Source organism: Sturnira hondurensis, unplaced genomic scaffold (genome assembly GCF_014824575.4).
Source record: "Sturnira hondurensis isolate 20B ecotype Veracruz unplaced genomic scaffold, ASM1482457v3 Scaffold0006496, whole genome shotgun sequence".
Classification (NCBI taxonomy): Eukaryota; Metazoa; Chordata; class Mammalia; order Chiroptera; family Phyllostomidae; genus Sturnira; species Sturnira hondurensis.
Genome location: NW_028079127.1, coordinates 17,974,652 through 17,999,251, shown reverse-complemented (window position 1 = coordinate 17,999,251; position 24,600 = coordinate 17,974,652). Strand labels below are relative to the sequence as shown.

At 61.6% G+C, this 24,600-nt stretch overlaps 1 protein-coding gene across 6 annotated transcripts in view; it reads right to left on the bottom strand.

Moving 5' to 3' along the window:
• The window catches only part of ITPR1 (inositol 1,4,5-trisphosphate receptor type 1), a 222,065-nt gene that overhangs the window by 26,300 nt on the left and 171,165 nt on the right, over positions 1-24,600 (bottom strand). For all 6 annotated transcript variants that reach the window (XM_037049555.1, XM_037049550.1, XM_037049551.1 and 3 more), the window contains 10 exons: positions 23,678-23,858; positions 22,014-22,267; positions 20,329-20,529; positions 18,825-18,935; positions 16,553-16,648; positions 14,221-14,364; positions 13,182-13,286; positions 10,694-10,886; positions 8,481-8,603; positions 3,086-3,261 (listed from right to left, as the gene is read on the bottom strand). In XM_037049555.1, coding sequence (XP_036905450.1) covers positions 3,086-3,261; positions 8,481-8,603; positions 10,694-10,886; positions 13,182-13,286; positions 14,221-14,364; positions 16,553-16,648; positions 18,825-18,935; positions 20,329-20,529; positions 22,014-22,267; positions 23,678-23,858 — 1,584 coding nt within the window. The remainder of the gene's footprint in view (positions 1-3,085; positions 3,262-8,480; positions 8,604-10,693; positions 10,887-13,181; positions 13,287-14,220; positions 14,365-16,552; positions 16,649-18,824; positions 18,936-20,328; positions 20,530-22,013; positions 22,268-23,677; positions 23,859-24,600) is intronic.

Here is a 24,600-nt window from a genome sequence, read left to right as displayed (position 1 = left end):
CGTGCCGAGGGCCCCTGGACCCCGCCATGAACCTCGTGCGGACCCAAGTCATTTTGTTCCTTTGCTTTTTAGGCAGGTGACGAGGCACGTGGTAGTCTAATGGCTTCATGTGCCACGTGTGCACGACAAACACAACATCGGCACACGCTGAAATTACGGGGTTCAGAACAAGACGTGAATCATTTCCAACCTTCCTGGGTGATTCAAACATAGCAGCCACCTGCCCCCCGCCCCTCCCCCACGATCCCCACCCGTGGCTGAGCGCGGGTGCCGAGGCTCTGCTTCACTGGGGGCCCGACTTGGGGGCTGAAACTTGACGAGCGGCAGGCAGTCCTGCCGCCCTCCCACGGCCCCTAATTTCACGGGAAAAGGAGAACTTCCTTGGGGGAAAAAAGGAAGGGACTTCAGTGCGAGTTCTCTTCCCCACCTCCTCTCCCGGGAACGACTCCTCCTTTCCCTCTGTCTGTCCTCGAGGTTTGGGGGGTCGGGGGGGCTCCATCCTGGCCAATCAGAGTTTCGCACCTGCTGGCAGGGAGGAGTGGTCCAGGGACGGGACCAGATGAAACCCACTGAGGTCTTTCCTCGGACTGCAGCAAGACACAACTCTGTTCCTTCCTCTGACCTTGACCCTGAGAGAACACGAGCCTGTCTGGCCCAGCCCGGAGCCTCCCTCGGAACCACCGACACCGACCCAGAGAGCTGGCCCTGCTGCTGCCCGGGCCTCCGTCCACAGAGACACCTGAGGCCAGGCTCTCAACTCTCGGTCACTTGAACCAATCTTTTCTCCTTTGCTTAAACCGGGTGGATCAGGCTCTGACACCAGCTGCTGAAGGCTGGTTACTGTGTGACACGGTCCCACCTTGGGCAGAAACCCTCCAAGTCCGTCTCCAGCAATGTGCTGATAGTCCCCTGGACCTGGGAAAACGCCAGAGAGGAAGGACTTGGGCGGCCCTCGGCGTGATTCCCCGGGCCACCCCAGCCACCGGGCCCTGGGGTGCTGCAGACAGACAGCTGCTGGCTGACCTGGGGCCGAGTAAGCGAGCGGCTCTCGCTGTCAGAGCTGCGAGGAAGCCAAGCTTGCAGGGCACGCCCCGCTCGTGCCGACAGGGGCGTGTCCAGTCTGCCAACAGTGTCCCCTCCGACACTCACTTGGGTAGTGTCCCCCACAGGCGGGGGTGCTGCTGGCTCCGGAGGAACCGTGCTGATGCAGTTTCAGGGAAAAGTGCGAAAAGGCCACGCTCTGGCTGACCGCAGGGGACCACAGACGTGCCGGCGCCTGCTGCCTCCGGCACAGAGCAGCCGCTACCCCCCCAAACCCCTCGCCTCGGGCACTCGTGTCCTGGTGGTCACCCTGTCCCCAGCAGCAGCTCCAGCCTATTCCCGACTCCGTCTGTCCCCCCTTCCCAGGGGCCCTGCCTGGCAGGTCCCAGCTCTGACTCTCGGCCCTGGGTCTCCGGACAGTAGCTCTGTCTCACTGCTGGTGACACCGAAATCTCCTCCTCCAGCACTGACATGTCCTTGTCATTCTGCTCATGCACTTCCAAAGGCCACAGCCAACACAAGAGCCTGTCTTGTCACCTCTGGCCCCCCAAACCAACCTAAGCGTGTTTCTACCCTGAAAATGAAGTCTTTCTGTGACTTTGTTCCTGCCGGCGTATTTCTCCCCCAGTCACCTGTGACGGAGATCGAGACTCGCAGGTGCCCCTTTCAGCCTGCGGTCAAGGCAGTGGCACCTCTTGCACCCAGAGGAGGGGACCCAGCCGGGCCCCACACGGCCTCGGGAGTGAGGCCCGGCCCGCACGCCGGACACGCATCACCATCGCCTTTGCGCTCTGACACTCGCACCTTCCGCAGGCTTGTCACCTTGTCACACCTCGTCTAAAGGGCTCCCAGAGCCCCACAGTCCCCCGCCTCCAGCCCTGGCCACTGAATCCACGCACCATGCCTCCCCTGAGGAATTCTCTTAGGAGTGCTCCTTCCCACTTGCCGCTTCTCTGCGCGAAGCCACCCGAGTCACTCCCCGCTGCCGGGAAGACACTGTCCCAGCCTGCAGCACCCACAGCACTGGCTCCAAGAGACACGTCAGAAGCAGCGTGGGCAGATCAGTCCAGGAAACACAGCCACACCCCTGACCTCTCTGCAGGACACGTGACCCACGCTGGCACGCGGCAGTCTGAGGAACTCGGCTGGAAAAGCCTGCCTGCAGGGGCACGGACCCCTCCTCCTAAGAGGGGTCACTGGGAACAGGCCACGGGAATGCTGACGGGGAGGAAGGTCACATGCCGGGTCGCTGTGCAGACCAGGTCCTGCGTGTCCCCACGCCCTTCCGCTCCTTAGGACGCAACCTCCCACCCGAGCTTGTCAGCTGAAGGGGGCTTTTCTCCCCCAGGGTCCTAATCGCCTTTGCCATCTGAACACCCTCTGGGGACATTCACTGTTGCACTGAACCGAGCTCGCGTTGCAACATTCCTCCCGGTTCCATAAGTGGTCCCAGCGTCCAGGCATGCTCAGGGCGGAAACCTCTAGAAGGCAGGGCCTCACAGGCCGAGCGGCCTGCCTCTTGCCCGAAGCCTCCGCAGTATGGCTCCTATCTCGCATCGGCCGCCTCCACTCCCTGAGGATTCTCCCACCATGCATTTGGCTCCTGTCCTTCAACTGCACTGAAACAGTGATTCCCATCGCCCCCCCGGACTCTGAAATCGCCAAGTCCCTCCCATGCTCGCTCCCCCTGTGTGTGGACCTTCCTCTCGGCTCTCCTGTTCTGTGTGGCCTCACAGAACGGGTGCTGTGCTCCTCCTTGGTCACTACGCCTGCTGGCCAGACTCTCTGGTCCCAGCAAACCTGTGCCCAGCCTGGCAAAACTGATTTACACCCCAGCCGCCCACCACACTTCTGAGGGCTGTACAGTGAGGATGAGGCCGGCCATGCCCCTGAACAGTGCCCTGCCGGACCCGCCCGCGGTTCCGACTGCTTTGCTCTTCTAACAGGTGACCCAAAGAGGACTCTGCTGCAAGCACAGGCCAAGGTTCTGGGGGCCAGAGGGGAAGGCACCCCACCCCCACCGGCTCGGAGGTGGCACGCTTACATTGAAGGCTCCCAGGAGGAACAGCGTGGGCTGCAGCCCGACGGAGAAGATCAGCCGGAGGATCGTGGATGCGATGAAGGCCCGGATGCCGTGGGGCTTGGGCAGCGCGATGACGATGGCCAGGGAGACGAGCAGGGCCGTCCACAGCAGCCCTGACCAGTGTGGCTCCAGGGTCCCTGCAGAGACAAGGTGGTGCTATGGGGCGGAGCTCCCGGGGCGCCCAGAGGACAGACTAGACCCCCAGAGCCTTAATCGCATTTTCCTCAATCACTTCTCTGGACTCATTGGTCCCCAGTTCTCTGCCCCGGACATAACCGGCTACCACCGTGTGCTCGTCCGCAGACCTGCACACACCTGTCCCCCTTTCCTGGTCACCTTCAGTGTGAGCTCGGCTGCCTCCTCTTCCAGGAAGCCTTCCTGTTCCCTTACAGGCCCAGGGCTCCTTCCTTTAGTCCTCCCTGTCTCCTGCTCACCCGAGATACCCGGCACCCATCACATGGAAACTCAGACGTGAGCCCCACTTCACTCTCAGGGAAGGAGCACGGAGCCTGAACTTCTGACGTCTATGGAGGGAGTGAAAGGAGAGGCCCCTGCCTGGACCAAGTTCCTGCGGGGGTGGGGGGCTGGGGGGGGCAACTTCCGCGCGGCCTGCACCATCCCACAGTCAGGGTGCCCTCGCAGTGAGAGCCGTCCCCCGTTTTGCCATCTCTCGCTGTGGCAAGTTCTATTTAGGGTGCCCCGCGGGACGGCTCGGTTATATAACATGAGCTGATGCGGCTAAAAATACAGTTCTGTAAAACGCTCATTAAAAACCACCCCTATTTCAGATGCCGTCACTTCTCGAGTCTCCTTCGGATGTAAACAAGCAGCGTGCGGTGATTAAGGCCACTTACATAAAGGAGTGTCTCTCTCCCCCCAACGCCCAACCGCAGGTGACAGCTCCTCCTGAGCCTGCTGCTGCTGGTCTGGGGAGGCTCGCCCGCGGCACCCACTGTCTCCCTGCACCCAGCACCCCAAGCCCAGCCACTCCCCCTCCCCGGCCTCGGCCGCCGGGGGGTGGTGGTGGTGGTGGGGCCCTGACCAGAAATGGGCACCAAGAGGGGCAGCCCTGCAGACACCAGGAAGCTGGCACTGAGGCCCTGGCATCCCTCCTACGCTCGAGGCAATGGCGCAGTGGCGTGTAGGCCCTTGGTGTAGATGACCCCTGTCTGACCCCCTGGGCCCCTGTGCAGTTGGTCTGATTATTGCCATTTTACTCAAGGACAGAGATTTTCAACTGGTGGGCCACCAGAATTTGTAAACCATGCAACACCCGACTGTTGAATCGGGGTCACTGACCTCTTTTTCCCTTAGGTGGCCAAGGACAAAAAGGACATCAGCCAACACAATGTGCATGAGTCAGACTTCTATTTTTTTTGTATTGGCAACATCTTACAGTTTTTGCCCGCCACAGAATCACAGTCGTTATCTTATGGGCCACAAGATGGAAAAGGCCGAAAACCGTTGCTCCGGAGAAAGCGAGTCTTGGGTGGCAGATCTCGCCTGCGGCGACACAGCCTTGGAAGTCTGCGGCCCTTAACCACCGCGGAAGAACAATCAAAAACAAAATCCGTCCATCTGGGTGCAATTCGATGAATCTGGGCAGTTTCTATGGTCACGGACCCCCCACACAAGCAGGACACAGAATGCTTCTGTCACTGAAAAGGCCTCCTGGTGCCCCCTCAGCTGGCGACTCGCCCCATTCCACCCCCGACCAGGCAGCCGCTGACCGCTTCCTGTCGCAGTGGCTGTGAGGCGTCCAGAATCCCACAAAAATGGAAAAAGTAATCAGTGGGCAGTCTCTCTGAATCCCGACTCTAAGTGATTCTTTAAGATCCCTTCAGGTTATTGTGTGTGTGAACGTTTTGTTCTTTCTGTTGCTGAGAGCTATTCAACAGGACGTTTAATCCGCATTTATTTATCCGCTCAGCAAGGAACGGAGGGACGTTTGGCTTGCTTCCAACTTGGAGTCGTAACAAAAAGCAGCGGGGAGCACGCAAGCGCCGACCTCGGCGTGGACATGTTTCCTCTCTCTTGGCATCGACGTGGAAGCTGCGTTTTGAATCCTAAGCGCACGGCCAGTTTTATGGGACACGGAACCATCCCGTCCCCCGCGGTGACTGCCGCCCTCATCGGCAACGAGTGGGGCTCCGCCCACTTCCCCGGCCTCACCAGGACTTGGTGTTGCCAGTCTCTCCAACGGTCGCCCTGCGAGCGAGCGGGTTGGTGCGTTGCCGTGGTGTGCGCCGGCGCCTCCCTGATAACGAGTGACATTGACAATCTTGTCACGGGTGTGCTGGCCGACTGTAAGTCTTTTGTGAAGCTTCTGATCAAATCCTTTGCTCATTACTTTAACTGGACAGCCTGCTCACTACTGATCTCACTACTGAGTTGTAAGAGTCCCCTCTGTGGTCTGGGTGTGCGCCTCTCCTCAGACACTTGTTTCGTAAATACTTTCTCTCCATCCCATGCCTTTCACTTTCTCAAATGCTTAATCATGGTCTTTTTTAAAGAAGGTTTTTATTTATTTATTTTGAGAGAGGGAGCAAGGGAGGGAGAAAGAGAAAGAGAAAGAAACATCGATGTATGGTTGCCTCTCACACGTCCCCTACTGGGGACCTGGCCTGCAACCCAGCATGTGCCCTGACTGGGAATTGAACCTGTGACCCTTTGGTTCCCAGACTGACAATCAATCCACTGAGCCACACCAGCCAGGGCTTAATCACCAACTTAAACAGCCTCTTAGGAGCCTAATACAATCAATGTGACCAGTGCGATCGATGCACACACCCAAAGTCTGGAGGGGCCTGTAGATAAACCCGCTGCCCGCCTTCCCTGCAGGAGCGGCGTTCAAAACCGGTGCGGCAAAACCCTCCCACAGAAAAACACCACTGAGGCAGCTGGATACACACAAGAGTGAACTGGGTGGCGCTCTGGGGGGCGGCCTGACCCATCGGCTCAGAAATAAAGGGGGCAGGACACCGACACCTCTGAAAGGGGCTTTCAAGGCCACTGGTGTGGCCCGGCAAGTCCCAGGGTGTGACTGGCACCCAGAACGAGGTCGTGGCACATGTTCAGAGGGGGCACGTTGGAAACCTCGGTTTTAGGGTTCCACAAAAATGCACACTGCACCCAAAGAGATACTTCCAAGTTGGCACCCAGGCCCTGTGTGGGGGCAGGGCCAACACGACCCCGCTCCCGACGGCGGTCTGGGGCGCGTACAGAAGAGCCCCCACGACACCCCATAGGAGGAACAAACCGACCCCCTGGGAGGGAGCTGCTGAGTTGGAGACGACCTCGGTCACTGCGCCACAACGGCGAGGGCGTCCTTCGGTCAGCTTAGCCCCTTCTCTCCCAGGAGGCCTGACCATGCTCCCCGGGCAGCTCCCGGCACGGACTTCTAAGGCCTTCGCCGTCCAGACCGGAAGGCTGGCCTCCTAGAGAGCAGCCAGAGTACGCATCCCAGGTGGGCCACTGCCGCAGGGCGGGAGGGACCTTCCACCGTCCCTCACTGCACCGAGTGGGTCTCACGAGGGCGGAGGGGCAGCAGGGTCAGGTCTGGGCACCACGTCCAGGCCCTCTCAGTGCAGGTGTCCCCTGGATCAGGCCTGTCACCATGGTGGGGAGGAGCTAAAAACCTGTCCCCAGACACGAGCCCCAGCGCTGCCCGGGAGCAGGGAAGAAACGGCCAGATGGACAGGAAGAGCCGCTCTCAGCACAGGGCCCGGCAGAAGTAAGGCCAGAGCGCGGCTGGTGGGGCAGGTGAGTGTCCCGCACGAGATGGACAGCAGTTTGAACTGCTTGCCTAAAATGTCACAGAGTGCTTGAGTGTGGTATTGTGACAGAATGACATGCTTATGATTTTGTAATAAAAGGTTTTCATGCAGGCCCTGGCTGGCATAGCTCAGTGGATTGAGCGCGGGCCTGCGAACCAGAGGATCGCGGTTCGATTCCCAGTCAGGGCACATGCCTGGGTTGCAGGCCAGTTCCTTGCAGGCTAACCACCAGCAGGGGACGCACAAAAGGCAACCATACATTGATGTTTCTCTCCCTCTCTCCTTCCCCTCTAAAAATAAATAAATAAATAAAATCTTTAAAAAAAAAAAAAGGTTTTCATGCAACAAGAAGGGGTGTTACTTGTGCCACACTGTGTATATCTGAAAAAGATGGGGTAAATGCCAACGCATCCAAGTCATGGCTGAAGGCGGCACTGGGAGGCCCCCGACGACGCCCCAGGGTGGGCGGAGGCCTGTGTTCTGTCCCCTCCCACCAGGGTCCCTCTTGCCCCTGCTGACTGCAGTGAACTGGGCAGTCAGACGTCCCCTCGGAGAAAGCCTGGCAGCCCCGAGGGCCCGCTGAGCGCTGCGGCCACGGCACTGAGGATTCCTGACATGGCGTTTAAAAAGGAATGTTCCTCTGGACCTGGGTTTACATGGTGCTTTTGGGGGGGAAATAATCACTCGAACAGAGCTTTCCATGTAACCGAAGGCCAAGGGCCAAGTTAGCTCCGCACCTGGGTCAGTGAGAGGCGCGAGCATCACCTGACCCGTCCCCACTCTCCAATCAGCCCTAAAATGTTCTGCGGCTACGTGGGCACGCGCTTCAGTGTGTGGACGCACCCGCACCACCGGGCCCCGCCGCTCAGCTGGGCACCTTCCTGCTGAGAACCAGGTGAGTCTCACGTGGGGCCTTTTCTTGCACGTTCCACCTGAGGTGGCTCCCGGTGGCTGTCACACAGGTGTGTGAGCTGCTCTGCCAGGAAGCTCTGATGAAACTCTGAGCTGAACAGTGGGTTCCCCCCAGAGGCAACCGTGGGCGTCAGAGAGGAGACTGTGGGCCACCCTGAGGCGCTGCCGCCCTCGGAACCCACGTGTCAGCTGTGTGAGCAACGGCGTGTAGCTAAGACTGAGCGTCCTCAGAGGCACCGTGCCCTGTCATTCGAGTCCCCCACACAAGAAAATTCCAGAGATTTCTTACAGACTCTTTGCTCTGTGATCAACCCCAGAAGCTGGGTGTGGGAAAACTGCCTGGTCTGGTCTGAGCATCGGAGCACACGCACGGCCAGCTCTGCCCCGCCCTCGGCTGTGCGCCTCTGGCCAGTGTCCCTGCGTCTCTGCGGCACTTGCCCAGTGAGGACAGGAAGGCGGCTAAGATTTCTTCTGGGTCTCTCAACCGCAGCCCCTTCCTTTCTGGGTCAGTAAATATGGACAGAAAGTATGTATTATTTTAAGCTCGACGGAAGGCCAAGCCTGTGGGGAAAGCTACCAACTCATCTGAGTGGGTCTGAGTGGGTCCCGGGGTCACAGCCACGGCGCTGCCGGCGGCCCCCCCCCACCCTGGAACCGAGGACAGGTACCTCCACGGACTCCGCCGAACGGGTAGAAGAAGGCCACGAGCAGGTTCATCAGGACGGCCAGGTTGAAGGAGATGCTACTCCAGAAGGACATGTTGCGGGCACACCAGTACAGGACGGGCTGGGCTGGGGGGACAGGAAGGGCCACGTGAGGGTCCCCGGACTGCCTTCCGGGCGGAGTCCGAGCCCTGCCTGCCACCACCCCCACTTGGCCAGACAGGGCACCTTTGTTCCCGTTGCCACTACAACAGTGAGAACCACCGTGAGTTTGAAGGTGACTCACAGGCTCCCCAGGCCATCAGACTGGCTTATTTCTGCTCGGAGAACTTACTGGGACAGGGGGTGTCTTTGGGGACAAGGAAGAGGAGGAGAAAAGGGGGAGCATGGGAAACCCTGCCTGCTCCGGTCAGTGCCCTCGGGTGTGAAATCTGAGGGTGTCCAGAGTTCACACCGAGTCCTTAGTTCCCCCCAGGGCTCTGGGACCAGAGGAGGCGCCCAGAGAGACCCGAGAGTTCAATGAGCCTTTGACAAGCGCGGGCACTGGTGGAGGGGGACAGGCGGCAGAGTCGGCGCAGCTGCTGCTTCCACACAGCTTCCTGCTGCGAACGGAGGGCGCCAGAGAGAAGGGAACGATGGCAGGCGTGGCTGAGCGGGGAGCCGCGCTCTCCCCCTCACAGCGGGCACGCGTGGGAAGCTTGAGGGAAGACGTTGAAAGAGGAAAAGGAGACGGCAAAGCTCAGAGATGATTGGGGGACCAGCGCCACCTTCGGGGGAGCTCTCGCTGGCAGACATTGGGGAGCCGCCGTGGGCTGCTTAGATCCGCCGTGATAGGCACACAGTTCACACGTCTTGAGTGGTAATGACACTTTGACCGCGAGCGGACACCCAGTCCTCCAAATCCGTGGGGCGTCCACCCGGGGCAGGGAGGCCCTCGGAGAGCAGCCGGCACGTGCCCTGCCCTCCCCCGCTGTCCCCCTCAGGGAAGCTTGTCCTCGCCTGCCTTTCCCAACCCCACCGTGCCCCTCCCCCATGTACTCTGCCTAGCACCCCAGCCTGGCGCTGGTCCCCTGCAGCCCCCTTCACCAGTCATTTCCTTGGAGGACACTGTTGCCACGCTGTGAGGGGACTCAAGTGGCCCCGTGGAGGACCGCATGCCCACAGCCACGTGAGTGGGCAGAGCAGTGGTCCTCCCAGTCCAGGCTCACCGTGGAGGGTGGGGCCCTGGCTGCTGCGAGGCCCTGACTCCTGGCCCTGCGGCACTGGGAGGTGTAAGTGTTAACTGTTTGGGGCACTGAGCTTTGGGGTGACCGACGACGCAGCCGTGGAGTGGAACGTGCGCATTCTGTGGTGGGCAGAGTAAGGGCCCCGACGATGTGGCCACACCCTAACCACTGGAACCTGCAGGAAGGTCACCCGAGCGGCACAAGGACCTTAGCAGATGGGATGCCACGAAGGACGTAAAGGTGAGGAGGGTCCCCTGGCTGTTCTGGCAGGAGAGGGGCAGGGACATGAGGACAGGAGGGAGAGCCGCTGACAGCCAGGGTGGGCATGTGTGACTCGGCCTCCATCCGCCTGCGGTTTCCACTTCCCTGGGGGGTGGGGGTCCTCAGGACCTATCAGGGAGGGCGTGTGTGCATTGTGTCTGAGGGCACACACGTGTGTGTGCACTGTAGTTGTGTTAGGGTGTGTACATGTTGTGTGTGTGTAAGTATGCACATGCACTGTTAGTGTAGGAGAGCAAGCATGCATGGGCACTGTGAGTGTGTGTGTGTTGTATGTGTGTGTTGTGACTGTGTGCACGTCAGCAGAACGAGGAAGGGGCTTCTGGAAAGCCTACTTTTTGCACCTTCTAACCCTTGCAGGAGAAAACCCCAAACCACTCTGGCCTTTGGCCTGGGCGTGTCTGTGCCTGGCCACGGAGACCAGAGCCCGCAGTTCGGGGACCTGCTCAGGAAGGCCCTAAAAGTGGGGGATGAAGACCACCTGACGGATGGATGGGTGGATGGATACTACGTGTAGCTGGTCCCTCATTTAGTCTTTGTTTCGGAAGAGCTTCTGTTTCAGGGAGGGGGTCTGCCAGCAGCTGGGACTGCCTGGCGCCCAGAGGTGGGCAGTGTCTGTGTCACTCCAGCTCCGCTCCCACTTGGAGACCCCGGCCCCCACCGCCCGCCCCGGCCCGGGGGCCCCTCGGGGCTGCGCCGGCGCTGCAGACCCACCTCGGAGCTTCTTCTGCCAGTTCATCTCGTTGAAGAGGTCCTCGGAGCGCAGGAAGAAGTCGTTGATCTTGCTGCCCTGCTCGTCCCGCTCTGTGGTGTAGTAGATGCGCAGCTTGGACTCCTGCGTCAGGAACTCACAGATGCTGGGCACGGGGAAGACGATCTGCTCCATGGTTCGGTCGAGCCGGACAATCTGGGGGGTGCACACGTGCCTCACCTTCCGGCCCCTTCCGCACAGGGCCCTGGCCACAGGCTCCGTGTCTAAGACGGAGTGTGACACAGACCTTCTCCGGGCTTCTCTGAGGGCATGACCAACGGACTGGGCTGTGCTTGGTGGACTCTGTGAACCGGTTTTGCACAGGCGTTTTTCCTGACCTTGGACCTGGCCGTTGGGTCCCTGTGACTAACCCACCAGAGTGACTGAGACTGCGGCTGGGGCTGCCCCACAGGAACCTGTGGTGGAGACGTGGCTGTGTCTGTGTGTCTGTCCTGTCCACAGGCACGGACCCCTGTCTCATGTGGCCCCTGGGCAGTGACTGGCACGTGGGGCTCAAGCAACTGTGGGGCCGAGTGTTCAGTTTTCCTGTGTTTGAACTTGGACAGCTTCACCCGGCTGGTGGCTGTCGGGTGGCACGGTGCCAGGCTGGCCCAGGGCGCACGCCCACCTGGGATCCTTTCTCGGGCGGCATGACTGGCTTGTCTGCCCCACACGGGAACTGCACAAGCCACCTCTGGACTATCCAGCTGCAGTGACGTCCTGCCTCTCACCTGTCACAGCATTTGAAACGTATGAAGCAGGAACCGGTGAGCCCGGTAAACGCCGGGACAGCCCTCACTGTTCCTTGCCCTGGCCCGGCTGGGCCCCAGGGGGACACCTCACACGGCCCCCCCGACTGGCTCAGTCCCCAGGGAGCAGGAAGCGCGGTGAGGCCTGCTCCGACTCCCAGACGCTGTGCCGAGTCACAGTCCCCAGGGCGGGATTTCAAAAGGGGGGCCAGGGCACAGCACCATGCGGCATGGCCCGTCTCCATTTGTCCCCCTTGAAGCCTGGGGATGTTGGGGGGCCCGGGTATCCCCTGCACGAGAAGATCTGGGTCCTGCTCTTCCTGCTGCAGCCAGTCAAGGTGCCGTGGGGACGCTCAGAGGCGAGGCGGGTTCCCATGGCACTGGCTGCCCAGCCTCTGGGGATGGCTCTGTAGGCGTTTAGACCAGCGGTTCCTGGGCGCAGCTGACCAGGCTACGAGAGCTTCACTCTCACACTGACTGGCCCCGAGCCACCCTCACTGACCTGGAGGTGCGGTGTGGGGCTGGGGGCCAGCGCCTGCCTGCAGCCACAGCTGGGTGGGCTCTGGACCAGCCCCTCCCTCACAGTGGTGACCGTGAACTCAGAAGCACCTCTGGAGTCAGGAGGTTCCGGGCAGGAGACAAGAGGCCTTCTGGCAAGAGCGGAGTCCCACCTCCAGGGCTGCCAAGCCCCGGGTCTGCGAGGAAAGCCCCCCCCCGGTTACGGTGGTCTCTGGGTGCAGAGAATGTCCTCGGGAAGTGGAGGAGGTGGGGGGCTGGCCAAGGGCAGGACTGAGAGCTAGGGACGCCAAGCCTGGCCCTTCCGTTTTAGCTTATCATCTCCCCACACCGTTTTTGGTGGCGGGGAAGACCTGCAAATGGGAGTCAGGAGAACACACTCCAGTCCTTCTCCCGCCCTGAAGGGTGACCTTGCCCACACCTCTTAACTGGCAAGGCCCGTCAACCTTTCCTGTCTAGAACCTGGGGACAGAGGTCCACTGCCCTGATTCTCAGTGACATGACATGGACCCAACGCGCTGGGGGCGGCCAGGCCTGGGTTAAAATTCCAGGCCCACCTCTGATAGCCCAAGTGACACACTGCTTTGCTCGTGTTCCTGATCCTCCCTGTCTGCGCGGTGGCTCGGAGCCCGCTCAGCTCACAGAGGGTCGGGGAGGCTTGGGGAGTGCGTGTCTCTAAGGCAGGTCTCATCGTCGCCTCTGTGTAGCGCTGTCCAGGGAAGAGTCCTCACGTCTCGGGGACATTGGCAGGACTCTGGGGGAGCTGGCTCCTATCCTTCCTTTCCGACCCTCCAGCTCCCTTGACTCCAGCTCCTTTCCCACCTCGTGTTTCCCGCTGTGGGGGCTCCCCCGGCCACCAAGGCCCGTCCCATCTGAAAAGCTCCTCTTTCTAGTCCCTGCCTGTCTCAGCCTCACTTTCCTTCGGGTCTGGGCTCGGGTGTCATTTCTTCAGCACAGGCCACCTTCCTGACCACACTCTACCCTGGGTCCCTCTGCTGGACCGTACACTGCGTCCTCCTGTCCCCGTGGCCTGGTCAGGGCCCTCTGCTCTTGAGGCCTGCAGCAAGAGTCGGGGCGGCCTCAGCACCCCACGGGACACTCAGCACTGAGTGTGGGGCTGGCGCACAGTGGGGTGCAGACAGACGCGCCTGGCTGTGCAGGCTATGCCCAGCGAGCCGCACTTTACCTCGATCTGGGCCGTGTGCTTGGCGTAGAACTCCAGAGCCTCGTCCCCGTCCGTCTGGCCGCCAGGCTTCAGCATGCTCTGCAGCTCCTTGTTGTGCCGCGCCAGCTGCAACGCGGGACACTGGTCAGGGCCGAGTCCCGGGCAACAGGGCGTGTCCCCGGTCCCTCCGGGACGGAGAGGGCTGTGGGGGGTGGGGGTGGGGGCCTGTTGCCTCCTGCATGGAGCGCTCTGCGCAGCAGGTGTTTCAGGAGCCTGCAGAGCAGCACGGAGAGCTCACACCCACGGGAGGCTGTGCTGCCCCAGACACTGTTAGCCGGAAACAGGGAGACAGGGTGTCCGTGCAGCCCTGGGCCTCCATTCGGTGGGCACAGACAGATGCCCTCTTGGTGGCCAGTGAAGGTGCCAGGGGCAGGAGGCTGCTATCCTTCAGCCGAGGTGTGGTGGCCGGGCCCCAGTAACCTCAGCCCACTCCACTGTCATTTTGGATCTAACTCCTGGACCTGAAGGGGACGGGAGGCATGGCCCACGGCAGAGCTGCAGGCTGCCCCCGCCCCCCACCTTTGGCAGAGGCACAGTGACCTCCAGTAAGAGGAAGTGACTTCAGAGCCCCGTCACTTGGGGCAAGTGTTATGCAACAGGGCCTTTTGGTGCCAGGGTTCAAAGGTTGCCACGCCCTCCAAAGGCAATCACAGCAACAAGGCGGTTCCCACAGACATCCACCTGTGGGAGGCCAGGCAGCGAGGCTGACCTCTTCAGGTGGGTCAGCCTCACTCGTCGACACGTCCAGGGCTCCCCCCACAGGCTCCAGACGCACCCCGCCACCCGGGCACCGCTGCTCAGGGTGGATACTTTGGGGGGTGGGGGATTTCCAGGGACGTGACCCCAGCAGAGTGGGAACACAGAAGCACCCCGAGCTTGGCACCCAAGCCAGTCTGCCCCTGCTACTGGGGCAGCCCCGTCATGGACACTGACCAGCCCTGGGCACAGATGGAAAGGAGAAGCGTGTGGGGGTGCGTCCATCAGGCTGGGAGGGCGGTACCTGGTGGGCGAGGATGTAGATGTTGTGGCCCACGTTCCTGGGGGAGGCGGCCCCGTCCTCGCCGTTCCCGCCGTCCTCCTCGTCACTCTCGCTGTCCTCCACCTCCACCTCCCCCTGCATGTAGGCTTTCTTGATCACCTCCACCTGCGGGGAGGGCCACGCACACCCTGGGGTCAGGGCGGACTTGCATGGGCCAGCACCCCAGCGTGCTCACGGGCCTCCCCTTCAGGGCTGACGAGCTCGCCATGCCCAGCCGCTTCCCATCAGCGCGGGCAGAGCCTCAGCCCCCTCGCCGACACAGCCACAGGCAGTTGCCACCCATCAGCCTCCCGGACTCAAGGAGTGGATGCGTGCCCTCCTAGACCAGGGGACAGTCCCTGGCTGATGCACGCCTATGATTCTGAAGTGGACAATGGCCACGAAAGTGACTCCAAACAATAAAACAGGACACCAACGAAGGCTAGAAGCCAGGCCTCTCCCACTGCCTGCCTGGGCCATTGCAGGACAGACAGACAGACAAGAAACCCACTTGTGCTTAGGAGCAGCTGAGGAAACTCTTTTCTCTGACTCCGATTTCCACCCTCCAGGGCCCATTCCAGGTGAAAAGACCACCATCAACAAGGGACATCTACCGAGCCCCTGGCATGTGCCACACTCTGTCCTCAGCAGCCCGACATTCCTTCAGGAGACTTCCATGTGGGAGGGTGTCAAGGACGCGTGTTCCCTCGGAACAAGGAAATGGACTCGGAGAGGCAGGTGCAGTTGAAGGCCACACAGGCCTGACCTGGACCCAGGAGCCTGTTCCCAGAGCGCACCTCCCCCTGCCCCCTGCCCAGCAGGAGGCCTGGGTCTGCTCACTCCTCAGTCCCCGCCTGGTGCCTAGCACGGGCCAGGACAAGGGAGGGCCCATGTGGTATCTATCAAGGGGACAAGTCACTTGGGACGCAGTCATCGATGGACAGGAACACGGTGCCCTCAGCCGTCTTCCCTGATGACTCAGAGGCAGTGAGCCTCTGGCATGGACATAGAACATGACTCTAAACTACTTCTCACGGTCGAGGCCAAGTCTGCAGTGGGCCCAGTGCTCACACCGGGCCAGGCCCTGGAAGCGGGTTTGGAGATAGGACCCTTGCCTTCCCACCAGTTCTCTCTAATAGCCACTGAACAGGGGGTGCAGAGGATGTGGGGGCCAGAACACACACGTGCATGTGAGTACACAAACACACACACATGCATGTGCACACACACACACGTGCACACGTGCTAGACCTCAGAGCACCCCTGCCTCGTGGGGTCTCAGAACCAGGTCTGCTCCAGAGCGTTTGCCTTTGACACCTCTCCACCTCTGCCTCAGGACTGGCATCCCTCACCCACCGGGGCGGCCCAGGCACCCGAGGGCACCCAGGGCCCTGGGCTGTGAGGGTCTCCACCAGCATGGGGCCTGTTCTTGGTCCATGGGGGCTGGAACGGAGGCTCTGAAGCCATGTGCCCCCACTCAGGAGCAACCAGTCCTGCCCTTGTGCCCGCCTCCCCACCCCCGCCCAGTTACATAAGCTGTTACATCAACTCTGAGGACAAGCGCCTGACCCCGATATCAAAGAGCTGGGCTTGCCGGCAGCTTTATTTGTAGGGCTCCCGAGAGGGACTTCGGCCTGGGCCAGAGTGTGCGCCGGGGCACGGGCAGCACAGTGCCCTCATTTACATCTGTCGGCCACAGTTCACTGCGTGGGAAGAGAGTCCAAACACCAGTCTCGTCCCCAGCTCACGTCGTCGTCCGAGAGCGGCTGGCCCCAGTGGTGGCAGCGCCGCCTCCCGACCTGGGAGTCACAGCCCCCCGTGACCATCGCCCCTCAGAACAAAGCAAGCTTGTGTTTTCTTTGGCAGAGCACACAGAACACCGGCACCCCCAGAATACTGCTCTGTTGCCCAGACCTCTGGCAGTGAGAAAAGCCGTGAATTCTGGGGATGGAAACAGGACAAGGGCGGTTGTGGCAGGAGAGAGCCGCCATTCAGAGGGGCTGCTGGACGGGGACTGTCCCCACAGGGTGATACCATCTTCTCCCTTTCAGGGACGAGGACCCGACCCCTCCTGCACTGCCTGTGGGGGGCATGGCAGGGGGTGTCCGCATGTGATCGTGACCAGGGTGAGGTCGGGTGCCGCTCCCAGGTGGCACTTCCCCGTGGCCCAGCCAGGAGCCCGAACCTGATGTCGACGCCTCTTCCTACCCCTGACCTCCCTCGGGCACCGCTCCTGAAGCCCCAGGAAGGCAGCCCCTGCTCTGCCACCACGGAACCGGGACCACGGGACCCGGCGGGCCGCCGCCCTGCTCACCAGCTCCTTGGGCCGCATGTTGTAGAGGATCCTCTCCGCGTTCTCGCTGTCATGCCGGCTCTCCATGATGGCCAGCAGGAGCTTGGAGGCGTTGTTCTGGTGGGGAGACAGAGGCAGGGTGAGTACAGAGAGCCGTACGGGGAGGTGGCCAGATGCACGCGGCAGACGTGGCACCCAGGGAGAGCCAGGACCCTGCACACAAAACCCCCAACACCAGACGGACGACCTCACTCCCCCAAACACATCTGCGGACTCTGACTCGGATCAGCGACACACCAGGGTTGGGCATCGTTCCTCCCCGGCGTTAGCTGCTGCGGTTCCCATGAGGGTGGAAACGTACACGTGGGTGCTGCGGCTCCGCTGGCTCCCTCACGGCGACAGCATGGCCGTGCTCAGGGAGACCCTGCTGTCCACACCCACAACGCCTTCGGGGCGGGGGGGGGGGGGCGGCTATAAACACCGCAGCTCAGCCTGGCAGGCCAGAGAAGGCAGGCAGTGCAGGGGACTTCTCCCCACCTACCAGCAGCGTGAGTGCTCTCTAACCTCTACCATCACCAGGGCGGCCAACACACAAGGACCCAGCAGAGCTGTGCGCACACACCATGGCGCCCCCTACAGCCTCCCAGGGCCTCCCTGCACTCCCGGCCTGCCCTAGTTCGAGGGCCTGGGCCTGGCAGGGCCTGTCTGCTCCTCGGGCACAGGGCTTGAAGTTCTTGTTGTTGGAGGGAGGGGGCAGCATTCGCCCCGTCCCTCCCCGCCCCCCCCCACCCCCCGCACAGGTCCCAGCGGTTCAATCACGTTGCTGTGTCCTCAAAGGGTGGCTTCCCACCCTGGCTGGTGTAGCTCAGTGGATTGAGCGCAGGCTGTGAACCGAAAGGTCGCAGGTTTGATTCCCAGTCAGGGAAGATGCCTGGGTTGCGGGCCAGGTCCCCAGTGGGGGCCACATGAGAGGCAACCACACACTAATGTTTCTCTCCCACTCTTTCTCCTTCCCTTCCTCTCTCTCCAAAAATAAATTTTAAAAAAGTATTTAAATAAAAAAGGGCGGCTTTCCTAAGGGTGGCAGTTTCTGTAACAACCCACGGACCACTGGGTTAGCTGGGAAAGTTGCTGCACTGCTGGCCGGGGGCACACGGAACTCTCAGCTCAGCTCAGGCCCCCCCCACCGGCGGCATCCGGTGAGCGTGCTCAGGCCGCTCCTGCCACACACGCCGTCAGAGGGGTTGAAGCGGGGAGCGGGGGGGAACTCCCGCTTGATGCGTTCGCCGGAATCAACGGCTCGCCTGGAGTCTCAGCCCTGGACACCGAAGGCAACAGAACGGCCGTGACTCCTGCGTTCAGCCTCCCTGCGGCCTTTCCTCCCTTGACGCCACTCACGCAGTGAGCTCGACTGGGCCCCTCGGCTGTTCCGTGACAGTGACAGAGTGCTGCGTGTGGTGCACGACCGAGGACACGCCTCCACACACGCCAACATGGGGACAGTCACAAAGGAAACATGCTCGGTGAGGCTGGCCTGTTTCGAAATTCACTTCAGATACCAGCGCGGCTCGTGAGCTTGAGTCTCAGGACCGAGTGTTTGAACCCTTAGAGGGTCTCCGGGTCCCCTCCTAGGCAGGCAGCGCGTGCTTGTTTGGGTTCACTCAAGAACGTGACCTGGGGAACGGCACACCAACTTCTCAGACACGCAGGAGACCACCCGTCGTGCCAGCATCTAAACCCTTGCAGCCGGGGGGTCGGTCCCTGAACCTCTGTGGGTGTCAGGGGAGTCAGCAGTCTGCGCTGGGGTCACTTCCCCTACTTTAAACCGACACCCAGGAGGCACCTCTGACAGGTCAGCAGCAGCAGAGGACCTGGTGTGCCCTGAAAACACGGGAGTCGCCACTTTTGGCTCTGACGTGGGCGTGGTAGTGCCGCCGGCCAACTGGGGGGCCGGGTGTCCCAGGCCACAGAGGGGACGGTGTGGCCAGCTCGTGCGGCCTGTGGCTGTCGGAACCATGGCCTTCAGCTCAGAGTCTTCCCCTTGGCTGGGAGGGACGAGGGCTCATCCCTGTGACCGAGAGTGAAACACTGACTCGTGTCACACGACCCTTATGTGGAAGACAAAGCCCGAACTTCTGCATTTCAGGCAGGACGTGAAGTGCGTGCCGTGCCTCTGGTTTGAAAGAACCACTTTTAATAGTTACTCCCACAACACGAGCCCGCCGCACACTGAGGCCGAGCACGGGAGCCCCACACTCTCAGGGCCCAGGCGTGGCTCTCAGTCCCCACTTGCCTTCAGCTCCAGCACGAGGTCCATCCTCTTCTTCCCCAGGGGGTTGATGTCATTGAGGATCAGGGCTGTGATGATGTCGATGCCGTTGGACTCGTGGGTGGCTATGCAGTTCTGGGGGCGGACACACACACACACACACACACACACACACACACCGGTCATGGCTCAGACAGCGGGGGCCAGTGGGCCACCCTGCTGCTTCAGCACAATGCCTGCCATTCCCAGCAGTGTCTCTAGGGGAGAGCTGCAGATTTTCCATGAGAAAGTGGCAAAAATAAAAGACTGATGAAAACCTCTAGTTTCAGAATTAGCAGTGAGCAGCAGGAAAGTCCCTGTGTGCTGGAGCTGATACACTGGCCTCATCTCATCGGAATTGCACAGCTGGCTCTCTGCTCTTCAGGGAAAATGTGGCCAGTGACCGACTCTGGGTTCTGAGCCCTGCTTTCCCTCCTGGGGTGCGTTCCGTCCTCTCCACTCCGCTCAGGGTGCACGCGGCACACTCTCACTTAAGGCGTACACGGCGGACGCAGGCCGCCTGGGCAGTCACACAGGGGAGTGTCAGTGAGCCCCGGGGCGACCCCGTGGGCAGCCGAGCCCAGACCCCACGGCCCCCTGGGCAGATCTCTGTCTGGCAGCAAAGCCAGCGGGGGGGCCATCAGGAAGCTTGCTCAGATGTCTGGGGGGCTGTCCCTGCAACCTGCTACAGTTTGGGGTTCCTCCACACCTTCACTTGGACACAGCCTCCGTCTCCTCGGGGAACCGGGAGAGGAAGGTGGACCACACCAAACCCCGGCCTCACGTCACAGTCGGCGGAGAGCAGGGGGCTGCCTCTCCTGTACATCATCTTCTGCCCAGAGTAAGGGTCCCAGGCTTGTCCCCCAAGGAACTTAGCACGCCCTACACGCCCGGCCGCTGCGTTAGGACCGGCCCCTGAAGCCCTGGCCTTGTGGCACTAACGCAAAAAGCCACAGAACCTATAAGAGGCCACAGAGAAGCTGTGACTCCCTCAGGAAACTAGGGGCCCATCCCAGAACCCCCTGCTCGGGATGCCAAGGCCAGGACGATGGGGATTCCTTGTCCCTAACCGTCTGCGGTGTTCAGATCTGGACCGCCCACTGTCTCAGGGTGGCGGGCCGCCTCTTTCACGGGCTCAAACCTCCTGCCACTGAGTGGCCACTTTGGGGTCTATCATAGCCTGTGACATAGAGCTCGGGCTTCTAGGTTTAACCCCGACATCAACATCTCTCCCCAGTCAGGTCAGCATCGGACACTGGAACCAAACCACGGCGGGCTGAGGAAGGCTGCCGCCACCGACTGTGACCAGGTTGGGTCCCGGGGCATAAAGAGCGGCGGAACACCTTCCTTCCTGCTGGGAAAGCGGCCTTGGTGCCCCCTGAGTCCCGAGACCCACCGCAGGTGCCACGGGACTTCTGAGCTGGTCCCTGGTAACAGCACTGCCAAAGTGACACCCGGCCACCCCGCCCCGGGCAGGGCCTGCGCTCGCCTGGTTCTCGTGGCACGGCCCCTGGCAGTACTCGGTCAGGCTCTCCAGGGTCTGGTTGATGAGGGCCACGTTCTTCTCGTTGATGTAGAGACCGAGCAGGCCCAGGCCGCCGGTCGTGCTGCCGCAGATGCAGTCCAGGAACTGCAGCGTCTCGCACACCAGGTTGTAGTTGGTCTTGTTGTTCTGGCACCGCAGGAAGTTCTGCAGCCCGGCCGGACCGGGGCGGGGGTGGCAGAGGAGAGACAGCGGTTACCGCCCGCCATTCAGACAGCTCCGGACGGGCAGGGCTCTGAGGGCGCGGCGGGTGTGCCCAGAGAGGCCGAAGCGGGCAGAGTGGGAGGGCCGGCCCCATCAGCTCGGCGGTGGGGTCCCCAGGGTGATTCGCATGGGGGCAGAGGAGGAGGCCTCTCCGGGAACACCCACTTCCAGCTCCTACGGCCTTTTCGAGTCTCCAGTTTTCTCTTCCCAACTCCGCCCACGGCCGTCTTGGTGGGTGGGATGCTCACAGGCATTTCCAGAAAGAGATGAGTGTGTGGTCTGAAGGCCAAGTGCACTGAGCCCAGGACTGGGGACGGTCTGTCACAGAGCACACTATGACAGACGGGCTGGCTAACGCCCCACGTCACCAGTGACCCGGAACCCGGGTCACCTAGCGTGGCCATCTCCATCATTAATGAAGGGGCCTGAGCAGAACTTGAGTGTGTGTGCATGTGTGCGCAGGTGTGTAGGTGCCCGCGTGTGCATCCCCAGGTGAACTGGCAGAGCCAGCAAGGAACATGGGAGCAGGTACACCTTCAACACAACACAGGAAGCCACACATGACTGCCTTGGGCAGCAGAGTCCGCCTTGGTGAAGAGGAGACTTTTGTCAGAGACCTCACTAACCACTTCTCAAAGACCAGCAGAAGTGAACTGCGAACATGCCTTTGCACACAGTTACAGAAGGCTCGTGTGTTCACTGGAGAAAATGGGCGCCACAAAAAGATGTTCTCGGTGCCCTCTGACCTGGTAACGGCACTTCCTGGACACACCGACCTCCCGTCAAGGAGGACGTGTGGGCGGTCGCCACGCTGTTTGCTATAGGGGACACCTGGAAACAGCCCCCACGCCCAGCAGCTGGGAGTGAATCTCCTACTGGCACCCACATCACTGGGTGACAAGTTAGAGACTCTCTGGGGGAGCCGCGGGGGCTGCTCAGCACCGCTGGTGGTGGGGACACTGAGGGCGAGCACACGCTTGGCCCTCGGGCTGCCCGGGTGCGGCTCAGCTCTGCAGGGCCGAGCATGGCCTCTGAACCCCAGTCCTCTCTTCTACGAAACGAAAGTCGCCACAGAGGGCACTTCACGCCCAGGATGTTCCCAGCGACCCTGGGCCGCTGCTACCCCCGGAGCAGCCACAACAAACGGAGCGAAGGATGTCCGGAGCGATCAGTTCAGCGAAGCCCGTCGAGCTCAGCTTTGTGTCACATTCTAGGAAGCCGCTCACTCGTCACCCGACAAATACACGGTCAGCGTGTTCCATGCACCCAGTTTTCTAAGTCGGCCATGCTACCCCCTGGCCGCCCACGCCTCGCCCGTGTGCCAGAGCGGCCGAGCGGTCGCAGCTCCCGCTGTGAGCGACAGCGAGGGACCCTCGCCGTCCGGGTGGAGACGCGGAGAGGGCGGGGAGGGCGGCGCGGGGCCTCACCTGCAGGTCCCGGTTGTGGTTCTCGCACAGCAGCTGCAGGAAGCGCAGGATGGGCTGCATGATGGTGACGACCGCGCTCATCTCCAGCTCGTCCTTGGGCTTGTCCGCCGCGGCCTGGGCGCCCTCCCCGGACGGGTAGTGGTCGTCGGGGTCGGCCTCCCTGCGGAAGGTGGCGAAGGCCTTCTTGGTGGCAGCGGTGGCCTCCAGGAGCTGCTCGCGGACCTCCTCCGTGATGTGGGCCGAGGGCTCTTTGGCTGAAACACAGGCGAGAGGCCATCGGTGCTACAGGTCCCCAGGGGACCACTCGCCAGAGCCGAGGGGGATGTGTGGGCACAGCCCTCGCATCTGCCGGGATCCCCCCATCTGCTCTCGGACCTTGGGCAGGGTGACAGCAGGGCCGGGCTGCTTGCGGCTCTGCCCCCGACCAGGCCTGCTCTGGGCCTGGGGGAAGCCCTGCCGCGGGGCCCACCCACCCCACACAGCTGTGGCTCTGGTCCTCAGTGTCCTCATCCATGGAGCGGGGAAGCACAGCTGGCCTTCACCCAGCTTCACCCAGGGAAGGCTCCCAAGGGTCCTCAGCACCAATGACAGAAACGGTTGCTTGGTTGTGATAACCCCTGGGGTCCCTTGCTCTTCGAGGGAGCCTTGGAGGGTCTTATCGTGCCCTCCAAGAGCCCTGGCAGGTGACCTGGTGCTGCGGGGTTAGGCGCCGGCCTCTGCGGCCAGAAGGCCCAGGTGAAACCTGCTTACTCTACTGCCCACTGGCTGTGTGCCTTTAACAGGACAAGTCACCAGTCATCATCTCTGCCTCCCTTCCCTCATCTGTCAAGTGGGATGACAATTTTATCTGGTTTACAGGGTGGACTGGGGTTCCAAATGCAGTGACACATATAAAGTGCTGTGGACAGGGCCTGGTTCTCCTGGGAGGCCACCTTCTTCCTCCCTCCCTCCCCGTTCAAGACCAGCGGTCGTCCACGAGGCCTGCGTTGCCCTCGCCCCACCTGGGGGCCGTGCGCAGCACCTGGAGACCTTTCCGGGTGCTGGCACCTGCTGTGCAGGGGTCACATGTGCTGCTATCTGATACCCTCTGCATGCCCGGGCTGGGTGGGCTGTGGCTGAGAGACCCAGTGACAACCCTAACGAACTCGCCTCAGAGTGGCCACTAGCCTGCTCAGGCCATCGACCCTGCACCGGTGGGCCTACTCCTGCCCGTGTGCTGCTTCCCTTCAGTGGGGGTGATGGAGGAGGAGCGTCATAAACACGCCCGCGGTGCGGAGGGCACGGGAGAACTGGCCGACAAAAGACAGATGCGCCCCGTTCTACAGCGTCTCCCTCAACCTCCTCCGACTCGAATGGAAAACCACAGCAAAGGCTCACTCGTGGGGTTCCTGCGGGGGCGGCCTGGAGTTGGACTGAGGCTGCACAGGAACCCACTAACCCAGCAGAGCCTCCAAAGCAGTGGGAGTTACGTAGGAGGGGCTGGATCACCAGCGGCTTCGTCCTCCGCTCCTGAAAACCGGGTGTGCATGCTGTTTGGAGTCTAGAAGGACGGAAGGACAGAAGGACAGAAGGACAGAAGGACAGAGGACGGAAGGAGGCGAGGGGCCGCCCCTGTGGTTGTGCAGACCAGCCGCCGGGAGGGCAGCAGGCACCAGGACACTCACCTTTCTTCCGGGACGGGGCATCCCTGTCGGCCTCGTCGTCCTTCTTTTTATTCCCCAAGTCACTGGTGTTCACCGTCACCGTCGCCTTGATTTCTTGCTGGGCCACCTTCATGCGGTCATAGAAGACCTTGAAGAACTTCTCCGACTTCTTGTCCTCCGTCAGGCGGCAGAAAAAGGAATGCTGTGGGGGGGACCCGCACACTCTCAGTGTGTGGCAGACAGCAGCCGACTCCCGCCCGAGACCCCAGGGCCGCCGGGAGCCCAGCGCCGGCCGCAGGACCCCCCAGAAGCCTGCGTTTGGGCACGGCCAAGCACCATTCCGTGCTCTGTCATTCCCTGGCTCCCACGGCCCGAGGTTTTCTGCGGAGCCGTGGAAGCAAACAGTGTGGACTGCCTTCACCAGAGGGGAGTCACGCAGGCCTGGGATGCAGGCTTAGGGGCAGTGGGCAGATTGCAGGGGACAAAAGCAGCCCCCTGCACACATACAAGTTCATTAACAGTGGGAACAAAAGGCGTCTGGGGGTTACGGCAGGGCCACCACTTGCGTAAGGGCTTCTGAGAGCCGCCCTGTTGGCCCTGTGAACACTTGCAGGTGAGTCCGCCGGGCCCTGCCTGTACAGGCCCGGTGCCCTGTCCCTCCTGACCAGGTTAGGGCACCGTGTCCATGAGTGGGACTACAAGTGGAAGTGCCCACCAGCGACAGAGGCAGTTTGAGCAGAGCAGCTCGGAGCTGGCAAGGAGGACACGGGGGGTGGGGGGGTGGAGGGGTCCTGAACCCTCAGGGAAAAGGCGATGTCCACCAGGCCCTGCAGGGCGGGGAAGGGGCTCAGACACAGAAACCCCACGCTAACAGGCAGTTCGCCCCTTGCACGCATGCTTGTTTCTGCCCACTGCCAGGACGGGTGTGACTGTGAGTGCAAAAC